At 27.4% G+C, this 21,723-nt stretch overlaps 5 protein-coding genes across 6 annotated transcripts; 3 read left to right on the forward strand and 2 right to left on the reverse strand.

The window, feature by feature from the left end:
- Window positions 1–8,349: 8,349 nt before the first annotated feature.
- Window positions 8,350–10,640, forward strand: OCT59_015976 (uncharacterized protein; the record flags this gene model as incomplete). The annotated part of the gene is made up of 3 exons (XM_066132173.1): window positions 8,350–8,781; window positions 9,412–10,021; window positions 10,102–10,640. The coding sequence occupies 3 exons, from the start codon at window positions 8,350–8,352 to the stop codon at window positions 10,638–10,640; spliced, it is 1,581 nt and encodes a 526-aa protein (XP_066003187.1).
- An 812-nt stretch (window positions 10,641–11,452) lies between these two features.
- OCT59_015977 (uncharacterized protein) lies at window positions 11,453–12,283 on the forward strand (the record flags this gene model as incomplete). The annotated part of the gene is made up of 1 exon (XM_066132174.1): window positions 11,453–12,283. The coding sequence occupies one exon, from the start codon at window positions 11,453–11,455 to the stop codon at window positions 12,281–12,283; it is 831 nt and encodes a 276-aa protein (XP_066003188.1).
- Window positions 12,284–12,370: 87 nt separating this feature from the next.
- Window positions 12,371–14,913, forward strand: OCT59_015978 (uncharacterized protein; the record flags this gene model as incomplete). Of its 2 annotated transcripts, XM_066132175.1 has the most annotated exons (3): window positions 12,371–13,625; window positions 14,114–14,266; window positions 14,585–14,913. In XM_066132175.1, the coding sequence occupies 3 exons, from the start codon at window positions 12,371–12,373 to the stop codon at window positions 14,911–14,913; spliced, it is 1,737 nt and encodes a 578-aa protein (XP_066003189.1). The 2 variants fall into 2 exon arrangements, with proteins under 2 accessions (XP_066003189.1, XP_025175817.2); XM_025311027.2 differs by lacking the exons at window positions 12,371–13,625; window positions 14,114–14,266 and having other exon boundaries at window positions 14,698–14,913.
- A 2,987-nt stretch (window positions 14,914–17,900) lies between these two features.
- Window positions 17,901–18,787, reverse strand: OCT59_015979 (uncharacterized protein; the record flags this gene model as incomplete). Its single annotated transcript, XM_066132176.1, has 4 exons — window positions 17,901–17,928; window positions 17,996–18,020; window positions 18,113–18,198; window positions 18,285–18,787. The coding sequence occupies 4 exons, from the start codon at window positions 18,785–18,787 to the stop codon at window positions 17,901–17,903; spliced, it is 642 nt and encodes a 213-aa protein (XP_066003190.1).
- Window positions 18,788–19,051: 264 nt separating this feature from the next.
- On the reverse strand, window positions 19,052–19,947 carry OCT59_015980 (uncharacterized protein; the record flags this gene model as incomplete). The annotated part of the gene is made up of 5 exons (XM_066132177.1): window positions 19,052–19,063; window positions 19,156–19,469; window positions 19,561–19,612; window positions 19,701–19,799; window positions 19,870–19,947. 5 exons carry the CDS (start codon window positions 19,945–19,947, stop codon window positions 19,052–19,054), a joined length of 555 nt encoding a protein of 184 aa, XP_066003191.1.
- Window positions 19,948–21,723: the final 1,776 nt, after the last annotated feature.

Consider the following 21,723-nt stretch of genomic DNA (forward strand, 5'->3'; position numbering starts at 1 on the left):
GATGTTTTTTTTTTTAATTTTTATAAATTTCGTATTTTTGGGCTTTTAGTAGGTTATTTTTAATGAAATTACAGAATGACTTCTTTTAATGGAATTTTAGAATTGACTTAACAAAACACATTTAACGATTTTTTTTTAATTTTTGTAGATTCTCTATTTCCAAGTGAGTAGTTATTTTTTTAATGGGATTTTAGAGATGATTTTAAGGAACGCATTTAATGGTTCTTTTTTTAATTTTTTATAGGTTCCATATTTTTCGATTTTATTTGACCTTTACATAGTAAGTTATTTTTTTTTAGTGGATTTACAATTGATTTAGAAATGCATTAACTGTATTCTTTTTTTTTAGATTTTATCCAAACTTAATTAGGTTATTTCTTTTGGGATGTAGTTTCAGAATTGTGCACTAACCGTTTCTTTCCTTTAACTTTTATAAGCTTTGTTGTTCAAGACATCTATAGGACCGTGGTGTATTAATTTTTTTAGGCAGGTTTCAAAATGGACTTTAGGAAGCGTACTAATGTTTCTTTTTTTAATTTTTGTAGGCTATTATGTAGTACAATCTGTAAAGAATCAGTGAAGAATCAGGTTTGTGATTCTTCACTGATATACCTTCAACTTGTGTATTGTGGGATGAATGCCTCCTTTAAGTTAGAATAAATGCCACATCATCCATCTTATACAAAACAATATACACAATATTAAACATTGTATTTTCCAGTTTGACAGGAGTTTTCAAAATTCTATTTTGCAATTTTTACTAAAATTATTTTCCAAAAAAAAATTTTCTCCAAAATATTTCTAAAACACTTTTCACTCTTTCGACATGTCTGCACGCTTTCAGAAAAGTTGAACTCTTTAAACTTAGAAAAATTTCAAAAATCCCAAAATTTGATTACTTATACTATAATGTAAATGTTCTAGATTTACCTGTTACAAGAAAGAGATTATTAGTTGTGTGCAAAAATTTTATTTAGTAATAAAAGCCAATTCCTCCTCCAGAATTAGCAGACTTTTATCAACTACAAAGTGAGGACACCTGAACTGAGAGCTTGGAGTGGTTACCAAGGTTGTCAAATCCAGTAATTCCCCTATCTCGAAGCAATTATCAATTTAGGGGTTATCCTTACTTTGCAAAATAAAAATTTACACACCTTATTTTTTAAACCAGGGATATCTTTTCCTTCATCAAAAAGTGAGCAGCCAAAAAATGGTCAAGTTCATCCCAGTTGTCTGAAAAATCCGAAGTACCAATAATATCAAGATAATTTTTCAAGAATCCACAATATGATATTCTCATATTTTTTGTTATAATTATAAGAGGTAAGAACTTAGAAAGGTTAAAGTTAATAAATTAGGTATTAATAATACTATTCAAATAAACCATAGATAGTAATAAACATATTGCAATTAATAATGGCAATTTTAATGATATACTACAAATTTCTAATAAATTCTCAATAATCAGAAATAGCTTTCAGATGTATTCATATTTTCAACTTTATTATTTAATATTTTTTATCATTTAATATTTAAAGTGATGGAATTAAATCTCTTGTATGAAATCAAAATCTCTTATTTGATACAAACAAAAGGTCTTAAATAAAAAAAAATCTCTTGTAAATAGTATGACTCAAGCTGACACATTGTAATATAAAATTGAAAAAATTTATCATATAAAACATCTATATTTATATATATAACTGAATCTATTCTATGCCATACTGACAAAATTGATAAAGACTGAACTATTTTGCCAAATATGGTAGTAATGGTATGAATAATTTTTGAATAAAATCATAAAAAATTATATTTAGGTTGAATATATATTTAACAATGACTTGACTTTTGTCATCTGACGCTCCTTATAAACCGCTATTTCTGTAAAAACTCTGTAAAAGTGAGGATCCATTCACGGAAAATGTAAATAATTTGATAAATTCTGTGGTACAAAGTTATTAATTCCGGAAATATGAGCCTTTTACGGAAAAAAGATGGAATATAATAAACGGATCGACTTTTTTTACAGGGTCTTTTAATATGTATTGTATATTAATCATAATACCTACATGTACATTATAAGACTATTAAATTACTTTGTCAGCTTATTTCATCTTTAAAACATGGGTTTTGTTTTTTATCGCACCTGCATTATGTCGCACCCTATAATAATATGTTAAGTTTCTTCTCCTAATGTTCACTTATTAATTAGGCGGACCAAATTTCAGTCTTACTTATTAAAGTTTAGATATTTTGCAAATTCTAAAAGATTTGTCTAGTAAGTGAATTTTATAATGTTTTAAAAATAAAAGCCTATTTATAAATTTACAAATTTATATATTTGAATTTATATAAATTTATTTTACATATAAAGATTAAATTCACATAATGGGATTGTTGGGTTCATAAACTACATAGGATAGTATACGTAAAATTTGCATGGACTTTTTCATAGAAGTCTACATAAAAAACATCTCTGATGAATTTTTTATTTTTATTTGCAATTTGTTTAGAAAATTTAAATTTAAAATTCAAATCCATAAAAATTTACTAGTATTATTTATTGCCTTAGAGTAATATTGTAATTATTATTTCTAATAAGTCGTAATAGCAACTGACATCTAAAATATTATCATGAAATTTATTTAAACAATATACAAAGAATTAATGACGGATGTGGATTAAAAATTTTACAATTTACGGTAAGGGGAAAGGTAGAAATATATTTAAGTATCAAAATTAAAAAATAGGAAAGGTCTAGCGCTTAATATTACGATACAAAAGAATTTCATATTATATTTTATAATAAAGTGTTGTCCTATCATAGTTTGCATATTAATGATTATTTATAAGAAAATAAAAATGTACATATATACAGTACGTATATCGTAAAATTATGTTATTATTAATAGGAAGTGAATAATGAAATATTATTCAAAAATATTTAACTGAAAAAAAAAATCTTTATCACAGATTATTTTTTGTATTTTGCATCAACTTTATCAACTTTTAAAATATTTAGTTGATCGTGATAATAAAATGAATTTTCCAGTTATTGATTAACAGTAACTTAAAAGGCTCAGCTATAATTAAACTAAATCACAAAAAAAAAAGAAAATTAGAAATCTCAGTGAAATTATCATAAGGAAAGTCGTTCTTTAATAACTTATTCTAAATTAGTAAATTAATTGATTTAACAGTTAAGGCTTAAGTTGTGCATTAATTTTATCTAAAAATTATATTTAAGAAGAATTTTTTCTTAATTATTGAATTTATTATAATCGAATTAAAATTTATGCATTTCTAATAATAAAAATGAAAAGTCAATTATGAGATAAAGTAGTAGAGATTTTTTTTTTTTTTTTTTTTTAGTAATTGCTTCCGTTTTTAATAAAAGTTTTAAACTTCTACGTTTTTTCTAATATAAGAAAAAGAGATTTGTTCGTCTCTATATATAAAAATTATGTGGTTTGATTGACTATATTTCATATATCTGATTTGTGGTTTGTGTTTTTTGTCCTGTCCCGTGACAGTGACGCAATAGCTACTGCTTCGTGCTTTCGCACTCTCACTCTATTTTTCTATTGACCTTTTATTTTTATTTTAAAAAAACTTCGCCCTTTTCTTTGAAATACACTTTAAATCGCCTCTTTCTCTTTATAGGAACACTTTATTTAAAATGAAGTTATAGTGTAAATGATTTATTATATAATCCGTCTAATTTTTAGAAAATTTTCCAGTCACAATTAGGGATGGCAACGGTCACGGTTATTTATAACTGTTTATTGCCGATTATCGTGACCAATTCGGTCGACCGACTAGATGACAGATCGTTTAAACGATCATTTTAATTAAAATTATTATAAACAAGTAGAAAATTATCTTCCTAACAATATTTTAATTTTTTTTTTTTTAAAAAAAAATATATTTAATAGATAATTCGGATAATTGTTTTTGGTGAAATTAGCAAACGGTTGGTCAAAGTTCGATCGAGTCAAAGATTCTATACCGGTTATGACCAACCAATGACCGACCGACTGTTCCATCCCTAGTCACATTATATACAATACATTACTATCATAATATATTAGCTTATTTATAAAGAATTCCCAATTCTATACATGATGATGGTAGGTATTAACGTTAATATTGGAACTAATAAAATTTTACTTTTGAAAGTAATATATTTTTTTTTTGAGAAAAAAAAAAAAAATATTAACGCACGCTCTTAATCATCGGAAAAATTTACCAAATTTATTTAAATTATTATACATATAATCTTATTTTTTAACTACTTTAAATACTTCATAATTTTCTACTATAAAATTTTCTGGAATACCTATGTTAGGATAGTCACCACTATCAGCTTTATAAGACCAATTATTAGTACTCTTACATTCTAAATCTCCCATTTTAGGCCCATGTTCATTACCACAAAAAATAGCATACCTTGCATCCTTAACATAACCTAATTTTGCTGTAGAAATATCTTTTTCATTTGCAATGCTAAATAGAAAACTATCTTTGGTACTTACCCAATAAGGTCCGTTCCAATCAAGTGGGTTATAACCTCCAATTAATTGTGTTGAATTTTGAATTTTTGCTATCCAAATCGTTGCCCCTTTTTTATTACAATTTCTGTGAAATGTTTCAGTAGAAAATCCATCTTGACTTGAACGATGTAATAACTTAAAATCATAAGGATTGTTATTTTTATTATAATCTTTTTTATCAATCCATGAGGCTAAAAGAGGAAGATAATTCAATTTAATTATCTTTGAATCAATTGTTGGCTTTCTTGAAGGAATTTTGGGGTTTATATTAGGAACTATATGGAATTCTAAAAGATTATGAATTAATTCTTTTGGTAAAATTTCTTTATAACAATAAACCTTATAAAAGAAATCCTCAGCCTTAATATCATAAAATCTGACTAAAGGTATAAATCTTTCTAATACCCTCTCAATCTTTGTAATATCTTCTTTATTCCATTTAGTAGGTTCATTCTCCATATTTTGTTGTGCAAAACACCATTTTAACAAATTCTCCCAAATTTCAATTTCATCCACATTTAAATCTTCTCTTTTTAATAATAATTCTAATAAATTATCTTTTAAATTAATAAATTTATCAGAATTGAATAAAATCTTGGGATCTTCACAAATTTTCTCAAGATAAAAATTCCATAATTCTGTAAACGATTCACGTTGATGAATAGTTTCAAGAATATCAATTAGATTTTGTTTTAAAAATTCCGGTTGATGTTCAATTAAAAATTCTTGAATATAAACAATTAATGATTGAATATTAAGTTCTTCAACTACTAACAATAATTTTAAAATATCAAATCCTTGTAAAGTTTTTAATTCAATATTTCCACAATAAATAAATCTAATTTTAAAAATAATTTTTTCAGAAATATTAATAATTTTTTTTAACGTAAAAAAAAAAAAAATATTTAATTAATATTTTTTTTAAAAAAAAAATAGATACATTACCTGAGTATGATATTAAATAATTGTGGTGAAATATTTGGTTTTTTAAAAATAAATTTTCCATTTACTTTTTCAACCAATTCATTAGAAAATACAGAATGAAAATATTCAGACCTAACGGATAAAATATTTGAATGAACATGAATTTCTTTAATATCCGGTTCTTCCCCAGCATAAATAATGACGTCATATCCTATTTCATTATCAAAAAGTTTTTCATAATCGTTAGATAAATCGACCAAAAATTTTGTAGACATTTTTTTTTTTTTTTGAGTGGGCGTAACTTTATGACGATCATATATATAATCCGGACCAATTTTATGGTAGGACAGGATCTGCAGCCCATATAAAAAAGTTGGCTATGAGCGTTAACGTGATAGTCGTGATATACTGTAATTCCGCAGTCGGCGTGAAAATTAAGGGTGCAGTGAATATGTTTTCAACCATTCATAAAAAACAGCTCAAATACTTATGAATAATAGAATGAAGGAGGGATGAATATTTTTATATAATGTGCGTTTTTTGGTAACATTAGACTAGATTTGAGCATCATTTTTACACGTGTTCTTAATTTCATTTATACCATTTATACCGGAAAAGTCTTTCATCATAGGACATAATACTTTAACGGTTTAATACAATTAATAGTACTACATACCTACAATAAAATTAGTTATAGGGTCAGCCGTTTCAACTTTAATGGGAAACCATTGAGAGAATAGTACATCGTCCTTCGCAACGACCCAGACAATAAATGAAAAAATTATTATCTAAAAAATAAATTTTAAATAGAATATACTTTCAAAATTAGAAATTCTTTTGGGCTATATGTTTACTGATGCATTGATCTGCATCACGATTTGTTTGCATTATCAAATTGTAATGTTGGATAAGGACATGCTCACAATCCTATTTATTTGCCAGTAGAAAGAAAATAAACAAATCTAATTTTCGTTATTTTTTCATTTATTGACATTTACTGTTGTAACACCACCGAATTTTATAATTAAATGCGAGAAGAAAATAATTTTAGGAGGCAAAAAAAACTGACCCTCAGATAAATATGAACGGTAAAAACGCGGTGGGGTGTAATTACTTTAGGTCACTTGGGGTAGACAACTCATATTTATGCATATTTATGATCACTAGACAAACTGAAGTCCAATAAAATTGGGTACACAAAAAATCCATATTAAATTTCGCCGCAAAATTTTTAGTTTTATTTTCTCAGCACACATACATAGAAGAGCAGCTGATGTTAAAAATATTTTTTTTTTTTAAGAAAAAAAATACATTTGATTACATAATTATTTAAACACCTAGGAAATATTATAATAAATTATAATATCCTCTATAACTAAGTTCAATCTAATTCTAAAAATAACTATATAATCTAATCTAAAATCTATTATTTGACCTATCATTTTATCTTTCGTTACTAATTTTGTATTTTTAGCTAATTTTTTTTCGTTTATTTCATTTTCGTCTGTTTTTCGTTGTTTTTTTATTTTTTTCCCCTTCTTCGTCTTCTGATAAATTCTCCTTTAATTTAACTTTTCTTTTCTTCAAATCCTTTTTGATATCCCTCTTTCTTTTTCTATTTCGTATATCGTGTCATATCTTTTTTTCCAATATTTATCCTAATCTGATCATAAAAATAAACCCACTTGTTTTCTTTCTATCACCTTTTTATAGTCTTTTTCCTTCACTATGGTATTAAAATTTTGGTTATAGATACCTCGAATTAACTCCCGATATCTATCTTTACCCAAAATTATCCGGACACTTATTATGTATTTTGGATCTAGTGATTAAATTTTCATGATTTTAGATTCATTGCATTCGTCTCATTGAAAGGATTCGAATGATAATAAATTTGTAATTATGGGATTGATATTTAGCATGTAATTTTGCTTTAAATTGTTTAAACATTAAGTTTAGACATATCTTTTGTTTTGGTGATCGGATTTCATAATTTTTAGCTCATTAGATTTGTCTCATTAAGGCGATTCAAATGGCGGTAAATTTACGATGTTCTGATCGATATTGACCAAGTTATGGTAATTCAATCTTTTATATTTTTTGTTGTACAAATTGTAAAATTGATGAAATAATTGGGTTCTTATGTCCAAAAGAATCCTGAAATGATATGAAGTAATTAGAATATAAAAATTTGTTTATTGTTTATTTATTTTATGGAAAGTTGAGAGAAATACAGACTACTCTGAAAATATTATACAATAAGATCAAAGAAAATCAGCTGTAATTAAAGTCACCCAAAAAAATTCAGACCTCAAACTTTATACTAAGAAGGACTCAAACTGAAACTTGACCGAATCAGTAGAGCCAAAAATGATAAATAAAATAAAACACTGGGGAAAGGAATATGACCAAAAAAAGGGGGGAAAGGGAAAAAAAGCTAAAGCTAAAAAAAACCCACGGTCCGTACCTACTAGAAACACGTAGGCAATAAAAATTCACGCCATGTATAGCTTTGTAATGTGCCGTCATGGTGTGATTGTATCTTAAAGTAAGGATCATTGTGATTTTCAGATTTTTCACACATCTATAGTAAACTATGCACTATAGTAATTTAAAGTTCAATCAAAGTGGGAGAATCACGTGATATTAGTAAAGAAAGTTTTCATACATCTTTCATTTTTATAAGTATTCTGGGGAAAAAAAAAACTCTTTCCCCTTTTTTTACGTTTTGTTAATTTTCCGCAGTAATTTAGCGCAAGTTTTTTCTTTTTTTTAGTTTCTATTTGAAACTCTAAAGGGGGAGAGGCCCATACAGGCGCCTCAGTCCAATACGAGGTTTTTAGTCCTTCAATATCCTATATTATAAAGGAATATGTCTTCCACACCTTTTATTGAAATAGACTGGTCTTCCACTTCACAACATTCGTATCTTCAACTCGGTGACTCTACACCACCTGAAACCAGCTCAGATGACATATTAGTTAATACTGAGCGGCCAACAGTACTTTCTGCTAAGGATATTCTTTCCCTTGATATTGACGATATTTATCCTTATACGTACTCAACTCTTCATCTTGAAGACAATGAAACGGAAGATTACTATGATGACAAAGACTATTTTGAACAACTAATAGAGGCTAATTTAAATGCCGAAATAGAAGTTGTCAACACACTAAGAAATGATATACCTCCTGTTTGCAACACTCCTTTAAGTCCCATACAGGACATTACTCCTTCGCCTCCTTTGGCTACTGCGCCTCTTTCAGAAAATTCACTCACCGCTGGGAAAAAAACTACCCTCTTGGTCTCCCTGAAAAAATTTCACGTGACTACGCCAAAACGTTCCAGTTATAACAAGATTTACAAAATCCGCCGATCTAGGAGTTTCTTTTTTGAGCTTGCTGATCATAATCAAAACACCAATGAAATTCATTTGAAGATACACACGAATGATTATCATATGAACACTAAACTGATTAGTTATAATAACACAAGTTCGTTCCCTAACAACAAATATCAAATCAGCTGCATGCTTACGCATTTTTTTTCATCACAAAGAGTTCTTCCTCGTCGTGTACAAGATAAATATTTTAATTTCCTCCGTAACAAATTATTGGATAGAATTAAGATCATCAAATCACGTGCTAGTAGTACAGCTAATAGAAATTATTCTACAAGGACTTTTTTTAATTTTACTTATAAGAAACGTCGCTTTTACTTTGGCATATATATACCTTGCCCTCATGTTAATGACCCTGAACACTTTCACAAAGACACACAATGTGGTATTCCTACCCCTTTTGTCATGTCGCAACATAGATGCGCATGCGTAACTCATCAACATATTTTCGCAAGAACACAATGTTTCAACAATATTAAACAAAAAAACGTACAAAATCTGGCAATTACATCAAAAGATTTTGTTAACAATAAGGCTTCTCATGCCAATTTATTATATTACAGATGGCTCGATGGAAAAACCAAACGTATTACCTCTAGACGACTGGATATTTCGTATGACAGCAATATTCATGCTAGAGACTCTCTTTCTATCACCAAACGTGGCAACAGACATATGTATCATAGATCTTTGTCCAACTTCAAATATGATTTGAGTCCTAATTTACGCATTCAAAAGCAACAAGAAATACGTTTTAAACGCACTTGCCGTCGTGTATTTAATAAGATGCGATTACCTTCCAATCGCAAAGCTAAAAATCAAGATTATTTGGCGATAGCGCGCAAATACCGTTTTTTATTTTTGAAATCTCAATATGTCAAAGTACCTGTTCGACACTTACTGTACAAACATTCTAATAAGATCCCTAACGCTGATGACTATCCGTTCCTGGTTCCTTTTTTCGCCATGGACGCAAATCACAAGAAACAAATCATGACTAAACTCAGTCACGTGCCTACAGCACCTTTGGCACCACCTGCTGATTATAACCCAATCCCGGATATGTTCATACCTTCAAAATATCATGATATCATACCAAAGGATCCAATATATGTGAACGATCGTTATGTTATTCCTGGATCTTGTGAATAGTTCACCTATATGTATAACTTTGATGAATCTTTCTACCCAGAAGAGGATAAAACAGCACGTTATGATAGAAAGGGAAATATATCCCAAGACGTCCTATTTACCGTTCACAAGTCGTTGGAAATTACGTACTGACTCATATTGTAGAAAAAGCTCAAATAAAGAGCCTGGAAAAACTTAAGGCGATCGCCTTGCGCAAAGAATCAGCTTATCATGGAACTACTCCTAAACATTATTACTCTCGGATCAATACAATTAAATCTTTAACTGAGGCATCAGATAATTTCCACACTCGCATACCTAATTATTTGGTGAAGAGAAAAGAAAATCACGATCATGGTTCTAGTAACGCAACGTTAGACAAATATCTTACTAAATTTCTCAAAAATAATAGACTCCGAACTCAAGGGGCTATGCGATTCCCTACACACATAGTAGCCACGGTCTCTGATGACACAGCTGAGTTTGAATACTGCCTGAACAAACGGGATAACGCCCATAATGATTATCATTATTTGCCATTTCTGGATCATAAGATGAAACGACTACATCCTACGCCAGCTATTACCGATGACTCCCTGGCTCCAGGACCTTCAAATTCAAAGAACGTTTAATTTATATATTATATATATTAGTATTCTCAATAATAGGAGTACGATACCTTTATCCAGTAGTTTTAGCTACATTTCTGTTCCTTTTTGTTATCATACGTATAACACAACTCAAAATAGTGTGAACCACTCCACCTCTTACAGTATTCACAGGTGGCAACCTTGGTTGAAAGGAAAATACGGATCATTATTTTTTTTATTTTGATTGTTTTATTACACCATATAACCTCTTCGCTCACCACATACTGTAGGTAAAGTTTGACTATATTAGCCGCCCTTTAACCTTTCTTTTTTTAGATAGCCGCTACTCTCTCGGATGGTTTTTTCATGGTTCCCATTTGATTTTTTAGCGTAGTCCTACTTTATCAAATAGTACAGATCGAAGAGTGGGGTCCCGTAGGGGATGACGAACAAAGGTCTATACACATATATTAGTTTCAAGTTTTTTCGAACTCTTCCTTCTTTTATTTGTAATAGTCTGGGTTCTAACACTCTTTTAGTAATAAAATAAATAAATAAGTATTCTGGGGACTTAGATCACAAGCATAATTTTTTAATGCTGTAATACCGCGATCCATTGGATTTGACCCACTTGATGATCGGAATGTCGATTATCTTGGCCAAAATTAACGTTAATTTTAGTCAAAATGATTGACATTCAGATCATCAAGTGAGTCAGATAAGTGCATCAAGTGGCCAATAAAATTTTTTGCCATAATTGGTTTAATTATTCCTTTTGTGGTTTCAATCATGATGTATTACAGAAAATTTTTTGTCTCTAGAAAATAATAAAATTTTCAAATTTCTAAATATAAATGGAAATTGAATTTTGTAAACCTAATATCTCAGATAAAAATATTGATGCAATAGGCACCAAAAATTGTTTGTATTGCAATATACTTTTTACTGAAGAATTATGGTGTAAAGAATGTATTAATTCTTTAGAAAAATTAGCAGAAAATGGTGATAAAGTAGCAATGTTAAATTTAGCCAACTATCATAAGAATGGAAAGGAAACGGAAAAAAATTTAGAAAAAGCAATTTATTGGTATCAAAAAGCAGCAGAAAAAGATCATATTACAGCAATGTTTAATTTAGCCTTATGTTATGAAGATGGAAAAGGAACAGAAAAGAACTTTGAAAAATCCTTTTATTGGTATCAAAAGGCAGCAGAAGAAGATCATATTACAGCAATGTTCAAATTAGCCAATAATTATTATTTTGGAAAGGGAACGGAAAAGAATTTTGAAAAATCCTTTTATTGGTATCAAAAAGCAGCAGAAAAAGATCATATTACAGCAATGTTTAATTTAGCCTTATGTTATGAAGATGGAAAAGGAACAGAAAAGAATTTTGAAAAATCCTTTTATTGGTATCAAAAAGCAGCAGAAAAAAATCATATTAAAGCAATGTTTAAATTAGCCAATAATTATTATTTTGGAAAAGGAACAGAAAATAATTTTGAAAAATCCTTTTATTGGTATCCAAAGGCAGCAGAAAGAGATCATATTAATGCAATGTTTAGTTTAGCCAATAATTATTATTTTGGAAGAGGAACAGAAAAGAATTTTGAAAAATCCTTTTATTGGTATCAAAAAGCAGCAGAAAAAGATCATATTAATGCAATGTTTAATTTAGCCAATTGATATTCTAATGGAAAAGGAACAGAAAAGAATTTTGAAAAATCCTTTTATTGGTATCAAAAAGCAGCAGAAAAAGATCATATTGATGCAATGTTTTTCTTAGCCATTCGATATTATAATGGAGTAGGAACAGGAGAAAATTTTGAAAAATCCTTTTATTGGTATCAAAAAGCAGCAGAAAAAGATCATATTGATGCAATGTTTTGCTTAGCCATTCACTATTGTAATGGAGTAGGAACAGAAAAGAATTTTAAAAAATCCTTTTATTGGTATCAAAAAGCAGCAGAAAAAGATCATATTACAGCAATGTTTAATTTAGCCTTATGTTATGAAGATGGAAAAGGAACAGAAAAGAACTTTGAAAAATCCTTTTATTGGTATCAAAAAGCAGCAGAAAAAGATCATATTGATGCAATGTTTTGCTTAGCCATTCAATATTGTAATGGAGTAGAAACAGAAAAGAATTTTGAAAAATCCTTTTATTGGTATCAAAAAGCAGCAGAAAAAGATCATATTAGTGCAATGTTTAATTTAGCCAATGGATATTTTAACGGAAAAGGAACAGAAAAGAATTTTGAAAAATCCCTTTATTGGTATCAAAAAGCAGCAGAAAAAGATCATATTAATGCAATGTTTAATTTAGCCTTATGTTATAAAGATGGAAAAGGAACAGAAAAGAGCTTTGAAAAATCCTTTTATTGGTATCAAAAAGCAGCAGAAAAAGATCATATTAATGCAATGTTTAATTTAGCTAATGGATATTTTAACGGAAAAGGAACAGAAAAGAATTTTGAAAAATCCTTTTATTGGTATCAAAAAGCAGCAGAAAAAGATCATATTACAGCAATGTTTAATTTAGCGTTATGTTATGAAGATGGAAAGGGAACGGAAAAGAATTTTGAAAAATCCTTTTATTGGTATCAAAAAGCAGCAGAAAAAGATCATATTACAGCAATGTTCAAATCAGCCAATAATTATTATTTTGGAAAGGGAACGGAAAAGAATTTTGAAAAATCCTTTTATTGGTATCAAAAAGCAGCAGAAAAAGATCATATTACAGCAATGTTTAATTTAGCCTTATATTATGAAGATGGAAAAGGAACAGAAAAGAATTTTGAAAAATCCTTTTATTGGTATCAAAAAGCAGCAGACAAGGGTCATATTGATGCAATGTTTAATTTAGCTAAATGTTATAGAAATGGAGAAGGAACAGAAAGGAATTTAGAAAGGGCCTTTTATTGGCGTCAAATAGCAGTAGAGAGTAACAAAACAAATTCTAAAAATGAAGCTGAATATTGTAATGAATGCTTGCAACCAGATACTGACTACCAATGGTGCCAACAATGTAATACTAAGCGATTTCAACAAGATTTTTCAAAGTGGACTAGTAAAAATAAATTTATTGATGAATTTGTTCAAGGAACACAGCTAAATGCCAAAAATTGTTATGAAATTTTAGAGTGGATACCTTATAACAAATTGTCAAATATTAATTATTATGATAAAGGAGGATTTAGTGAAATTCATAAAGCTATTTGGTCAGATGGACCTATTTTTAATTGGAATTTTGATAAACAACAATGGAATAGACAAACATGTTATGAAGTTGTTCTTAAAATACTTAATAATTCATCAAGTTTAAATAGTGAATTTCTGAATGAGGTATAGTATTTATAGTTAATAGCAAACTTTATTTTCTTGTACAAAGTTTGATAATTTTTTTGTTATTTACATAGTGGAAATATCATTATAATTGTCAGAAAAAATCATTTTCAAAATTTATTCAGTTCTTTGGATTTACCCAAGATCCAAATAATTTAAATTATATTATAGTAATGAGTTATGCAAAAAAAGGAAGTTTGAGAAAATGCTTATCTGATATAATTAAAATCAAATGGCAAGATAAGTTACAATTATTGAAAAAAATCATATTAGGACTTAAAGTAATGCATGAATCAAATTTAATTCATGGTGATTTTCATGATGGTAATATTTTAATGTCAGATGATTACAATGAGTTATTTATTATTGATTTAGGATTATGCAAACCTATAAGTGATTTAAAAGATTCTGATAATAAAGTTAATGAAGTTTATGGAGTTTTACCTTATATGGCGCCTGAAATATTAAGAAAAAAGCCCTATACTCCAGCAAGTGATATTTATAGTTTTTCAATGATAATGTGGGAATTTACATCAGGCATCCCTCCATTTAGCCATGAAGCACATGACTATCACTTTATCTTGAGTGTTTATGAAGGGAAACGTCCTAAAATTGTGAAAAATACTCCAAAATGTTATATAGAATTAATGAAAAAATGTTGGGATTTAAATCCTACCAATAGGCCGACCATATTAATGCTTGAAAATATTATATCTGAATGGATTAGATGTATTAATGAATATTATAAAGTAAATATGGATGGAAATTACAAATTTATAGTACCTAATATTGATGGTCAATTAAAAAATGATATGTTAAAATTTGTAGAAGCAAATAAAGCTTTAGTAGAAGAAAAAGCAAATACTTCTATGATACAATATCATTCGCAGGCATGTTATACAAGTCGCAAACTTACTGAAATTTTAGTTCAAGAAGGGTCTCAGGGTTTTGATTGTATGATTGAAGATTAATAATTCTATTATAATAATTATTCTTCATTTGTTAGATTATTTATCAATTATTACTATATCATATAAAAATCATTACTATAGTAGTTTTTACAATATGCTGTACAAGTTTGACAATTATTGAAGCAATTTTTATTTATATTTATTTATATTTTTATTTTCATTTTTAATTTGTTTAAAATATTTCAGTTCAATATCCAAATCCATACTTCAAGCATTATATAAATAAATTTGTAAGTTGATAGTGAATCACACAATACCCATAATAATATATACTATCATTGAGACCGCAAAAAGTGCCTATTTATTTAAGAAATATTAAATTTAACACCTGGTATTTAACAACAATAAATTTGGGTCACTTGACCAAAATTTTTGCAAAGGAAAAAAGTGTAGCAACAATTTTTTATAACAAAAACACAAAAATATGGAGTCACATCCCTTGAAAAATGAATTTAGCACATATTTTCTTAAGGAAGTACATATGATTTTAATAACAAGTTTCGAAGAAATAGGTTGACTTTCAAAAAAAGACCTTGAGCATAAAATATATCACTTTATTTAAACATAATGACGATCCCACCATTCTTCTAAGATCTACAGTAAGTCTTTCTACTTCATTAAATGGAACTAATAATATAAACTTGCAAATGGTAACCTTTATACTATATGATAATAATATGAGAAGACTTGGGATAATCTTTGATGATATCTACAGAAAGTGCAGCAAAAACTGCGGACACTCAAAAAATTAGGCCTCTGAAAAAATTAAATAATGGTTATGTAATTGAGTTGAATTTTATACATGATTGGTTGGCAGAGAATAATATTAAATTATCATATTTATTTATTGAGTACGAAAGATGGAACAGTAGCAAAAGTAGATGGAATTCCATACTTTTAATTTTCAAACTTTGTGGATCTACGCCAAAAACAGTTGTCGGGTATTTGTAAGATATTGGTACTATCCACTGATGTATTTCTCTCCTGGCTGTGACTTATTATTATAGGACCCCGAAATATACATAAAAGGGTCAGGTCAGAGTTTGCGTATAATGAGTCAAAAAAATCATGTAGATCATTCCTTTTGTGGATAATCCCAGCCAAAATAATATTTCCTAATTTAGATAATGGCTGAAATTATCGTAATTCCGGCCCTGAAAGAATGCGTATTTTGGACCACTTCTGGACCTGACCTCTACATATATATTTCGGGGTCCTATTATTATCATTAAATCTATTTCTTTAACATTATGGAATTTCTTTATTTATATCTTTTCCGCATATTTTCTGAATTAATTCATATAGAATTACATGGACCAATCTAAAAATTTCATGATGATTGCAACTTGTAAATAGTCATTCAGGTCAAGTCAGGTCTGGTCGGGTCGGGTAATTGACTTTACCGTTGTATATCGGAATTGAGGAAGAAAGCGTCTATGAAAAATTTAAATTATATATGAAATTGTATTTAGAAATAATTGAGATTGAATTTAAAATGCAATACAATTTAATGAAAAAAGCCTTTACCTCAAATGTATGACATGATTATATTATTCCATTCTTCTGACGAAATTAAAAAATTTGTCAATTCCTGTTCGATCATTGTTGTATCATTAAGTAGCTAAATATAATTACAAATATAGCAAATATTTTTTTATAATTTATTTACTAAAATATCATTATGAATTCTTAATAAACTGAATATTACCTTTTGAAGTACAAGTGAACGTTTTAACACACTCATTGATATTTTAGTAAATATGTTTAGAGTTAATTTTTGTTTTTAATTTTTTCATTGACAGGTTTTCGTGACTGAAGGATTTTTTTGGGGGAAATGTAAATCACTTTAAGGTTCATTGTTGTATTATCTTTCGTTTTCTCATAACAGCAATAGCTTCTTTTATGATAAAATTATTGCTACCTTATTAATGATTACACAAATTAGGATGAGTTTTGTCAGCATGGTACTTTATTATTATATATTTAAAAATAAATATCGGTATTTTTTTTTATTTTCATTTCTTTTTTTTATTTTAAATATCTTATTTATTAGTTTGTGAATCAGTAATATTTTTATGTAATTATTATTATATAATAATTTTTATAGATGTTTCTACTTTATATCAGTAAATTATTAATAAACAATTATACGCTTTTTATATTTACCCTAAGGTTACTTGGATGTTGGGCATAATAGTGAAAGGTAAATCAACTTTTTTTTTAAAAAAAAATATTTTAACTTTAAATGGGAAAGCATCTTTTTTTTTTTGCTTACATAACGGTAATAATGGTAAAAAACTCCAGATTTATTATTTAGGGAAAAAAAAAATTTTTTCAATTATTATTTGGAGATTATATTATTTTTGGGATAATTTATTTAATTCAGATGATTTTTTAAAAAGAAAAAGAAAAAAATAGTAAAACAAAACCTATGATAGTAAAAAAGAAATCACTAATTTACTATATTATTTTTTTATTTTAAAAAAAAATCCGAAAGTCTACATACTTTTACGCCTGGTGATGACGCCGTGTCCCGTTGTCCGACAATTCCCACATCCCAGGAACTAATGCCAAAGTGTTATGTAATAAATAGGGAAACGGAACCCAGTATTAAATCCGAAGTGTCGCTAAGAAACATATGTTCTAATTAAATTAATCATTATTTTGACATTTTACAATATTCATAGTATTTTATCATAAAAACTAATATAAAGTATTAAAACTTGTTACTATTTTCCCAAATTTCATAACGATAACTTATCAGAAAAAAAAAATAATTTCACATTTACAACGTAAAGATCTAATTGGATTTGACTTCCAATAACTTTAATTCTTTAAATAAAAATAATAAAATAATTTGTATAACAATGAAAAAAAGAAAATAAATAAATAAATAAAAATATTTTATGACAACAATAATTTGATACCATACCATTTCTACAACTTGAACCATATTTCTTTTTTAAAAATTTCAATTAACCCCTTAATTAGATTTGACTTCCAATATCTTTAGTCCTTATAAACGAAGATAATAATAAGAAATCGAGATTTTAAAAAATCAACAACAATTTTGATACCATACCATTCAACAACTTGAATCATTTTTTCTTTAAATTTCATTTAACCCTCTTCTCAATAATAATTGCTCCAGAACTTGGGAGTGCTAGTGGACCGACCCTCCTTCTTTCTTCAACTTTACCACTTGCTGTACGGAAATTATATTTTAAGATAACGTTATGCATAAAAAATTTGATTTCGTTTATAGCAAAATATCTTCCAGGGCATCTAAGTAATTTAATAATTTTTGGGTTAATTAATATTTGCAAAAAGTTGAAAAAAAATAAATAAATTAAATACTATCATAAACTTACGCGTGTTTACCACCTCCAAATGGCATATAATTTTTACCAATTTTTGATGCTAAAGCGTTTGCATCTACATGCCTGAACGGTTCAAATGACTTCGGATTTGGTCCTTGTAACGACTCATCTTGATTAACATCATCAACATAAACATAAACTAAACGATCTTTTGGTACTTGCAACCCATTAAGAAACGTATGATCTTTTAATACAGCATGTTCAAGTGCTACAATATGTCCAGTTAATCTTAATGACTCTCTAATAAAACTATCTAATTTTTTCATCTTATTAAGAGCTTCAAATGGAAGTATACCATCCTCGTCAGCTTCTTTATGTACTTCCAATTGTTCTTCATATAATTCTTGCATATATTGAGGTCGAGATGCTAAATCCATAAAAGCATTTGCACAACCACCTGTTGTCGTATGAATCGCTGCGAAAAGTAATGAACATATTCTATCTGCTAATGATGAATAATCAACATTATTAGAATCAAAGCCATCTTGTTCCATAATATCTTGAAGGAAATCATCAGGACGCTTCCAAGAATCTCCATACTTTTCTTTCTCTTGTAAACGTTTACAAGCTTGTTTTTTAATATGTTTAATTAATATATCTTGGTGTTTAATTGCTGGATTATATAATCCTGATTTTATGACAATACGATTGACATAATTTTGGAGTCCTGGATAAATAAAATCAAGGAATGGTGGAATTATTAAAAATATTGATAAATCCCTAGTAAATTCCGCAAATGTAGTTATAATTTCATCATCTTATGATCCCTCCTATAAAAAAAAGTAAATTTTTTTTTTAATAAATATATATATTTTTTTTGAATCAAGATAAACAAAATATAGTACGTGCTGTATATACTTACTTCACCAATTAAAATATTTGCAATAGGGGTAGAAATAATTCTAGCCATTAAATAATACATATTATTAAAAACTTTTGGTTCATCATGATCACCAATATCGATATCGATATATTTTTGAGTGGCTGGATGAAGACTTTTTTGCATACGCTCAGAATAAAAATTTAATTTAGGAAAAACATGTTCTTTAAGCAATTTTATTGGACTTATAGCACCCAAATTTTTAAGTAATACGTCACCCGGAAATCTTTTACGAAATGCCACAAAAAAACTAAACGTATCATCTTTTGATAATATCTCTTGCGCATATTCTTTTCCTATTAAAATACAAATACATATAAAATTAATTAGTTGCGAAGATTAAAATTATTTATTTGTAGTATATAAATAAAAACGCGGATATATTACCAACAATTGTTCTCACTCGACCCCATACATATATACTAAAGATATCACCATACTAATCAATAACGATAATTGAAAGAAGTTAATAGATTTGACGCGGAAGAAAAAAAGAAGACAAAAAATTCTTTTACAATTTTACTAACCTCCTTTTTGCATTGTTTAATGAATTCTTCGGAATTAAAAATATAACTATAAGTATGACCGATAATTGGAATTTTATAACGAGCAAGAGGTGGCATATTCTAAATAAATAAAATAGAATAAAAAAAACTCTAAAAAAAATATATATATTCATTAAAATTATTTTCTTACCAATTTTGTCTCGCGAATACGCTTTGAAATATAAAGCGATATCAATAGAATGGATCCTAGAATGATCGTTTGATACATTTTTTGATGTGAAAGACTAAAAGCCGTAAGAAATATAATGAAAATTTGAATTTATCTCTTTGAAGTGCGAAATGTACGCTTTTTATATGATTACTTTTTTTATCCATTTGAACTTACCAAATTAAGTTAGTGAAATATTCTTTTATGTAAATATTACGTTTAGAAATGACGCTTTGTATTTTGGCGTTACTAAAAAAGGCACACAATAATGAACGTTTCCAAACGATATTTGCCATTTTTGTATGAACCTTTCTATATTTATTCGACTTTTTATTTTACATGTCATTATTTTAATTGTTTTAGAATTTGATCGTCTCAAAATCGGCAGTTCAATCGGATAATTATTAACCGATTATATTGGAGCTTATCTAAATTTAGAAAATTTATAATCCTTTTTGCGTATACTGCGGGAGATCATCAAAGGTTTTTTTTATATTAGATAATAATGTGACAAATAAATAGGCATGTTTTAATTTTCAGGAAAAATGAATAATGTGACTTGCTAAAAATTTTATGTTATTACGGAATGTAATTTCAGTAAATGTATAAAATTTGTTACAAGCAATTTGATATTACAAATTTAAGGAAAATAAAAAATTTACTTGATACGTTATAAAGTTATAAACCAAATATTATTATCTGGTTAAATGTTTCAATTAATCAGATATTTTTGTCCGGATTCAACTCCTAATTAATTAAAACTAAAATATTTATTTTATAACATGCAATCTTTCCGTTTTAAAAAAAAAGCATTTTAACTTTCTTTTTGTCCCTTTAAAAATTATTTGTATCAATAATCTAATTTTTAAGAATTCTAATAGGCTTGAGTTTCTATTAATAAGGTATATGAAGCTTTGGTATCGTAAAAAAAAAATCACGTAATAAATGAAATGTGGGATATTATCACGTAAATGTAATAATAGCATTAGTTAAATTAATTATATTATAAATTATAAGTTTCTTCGAGAATAAAAAAATTTTGTCGCTGCAAATGGATTAAACGCTACGCCAATATTATTTGAGAGTCACCAAAATGCATTAAATGCATTGTGTTGAAATATATACAATACATGTGCGTGTTCGTAAAAGGAAATTCTTTTTTTAAAAAAAAATCATCAGAGATGCTCTTTATTTCAACATTTGAGGATTTAGAATAGATGTCTTTCAGTTAATAAAACATGAAGTGAAAATATTATTCCAATTTTTATGGAGAAATCCTTAGAAATACTACTTAAAGAAGACGGAATAGGAGAAATTGATATTGAGCGTATTTATCAAATGAAAAAATAATTTATCGGAATCAAGGATTTGCATTATTACAACTTTATATCAAAGATCTTTATAATAATATTTACAAAATCCATTCATATTTTAAATGGATTAAATTGTTATCGGTATACAACTAGTATATCATGGTATCGTTCCGAGAATTTATCTTTTACCATTATTACAAATTTTAAAAGCTAAAATATTCCAGTTAAATCTTTAACAAGCTTAATTAATAACGTTGAAATAAAAAGTCACGATGATGAGGTTATTTATCAAAAATGTCTAAATCTAAATACTTTAATATTTATGCGTTTGGATATGTTTGTAATAAAGTAATAGATGATTAGATCATTATCAATTAGTTTAGATTAATATGAATCCATTCAAATTCATTAAAAATAGTCTCACAATAATCATTGTCATATTTTTTTAATTATCCTTTCTGATTTAAATTTTGCAAGAAAATAAAATTTAAGCCTTTTTTTTTTGATTTAAATATTTTTATAA

The sequence above is a fragment of the Rhizophagus irregularis genome, chromosome 24 (assembly GCF_026210795.1).
Source record: "Rhizophagus irregularis chromosome 24, complete sequence".
Lineage (NCBI taxonomy): Eukaryota > Fungi > Glomeromycota > Glomeromycetes > Glomerales > Glomeraceae > Rhizophagus > Rhizophagus irregularis.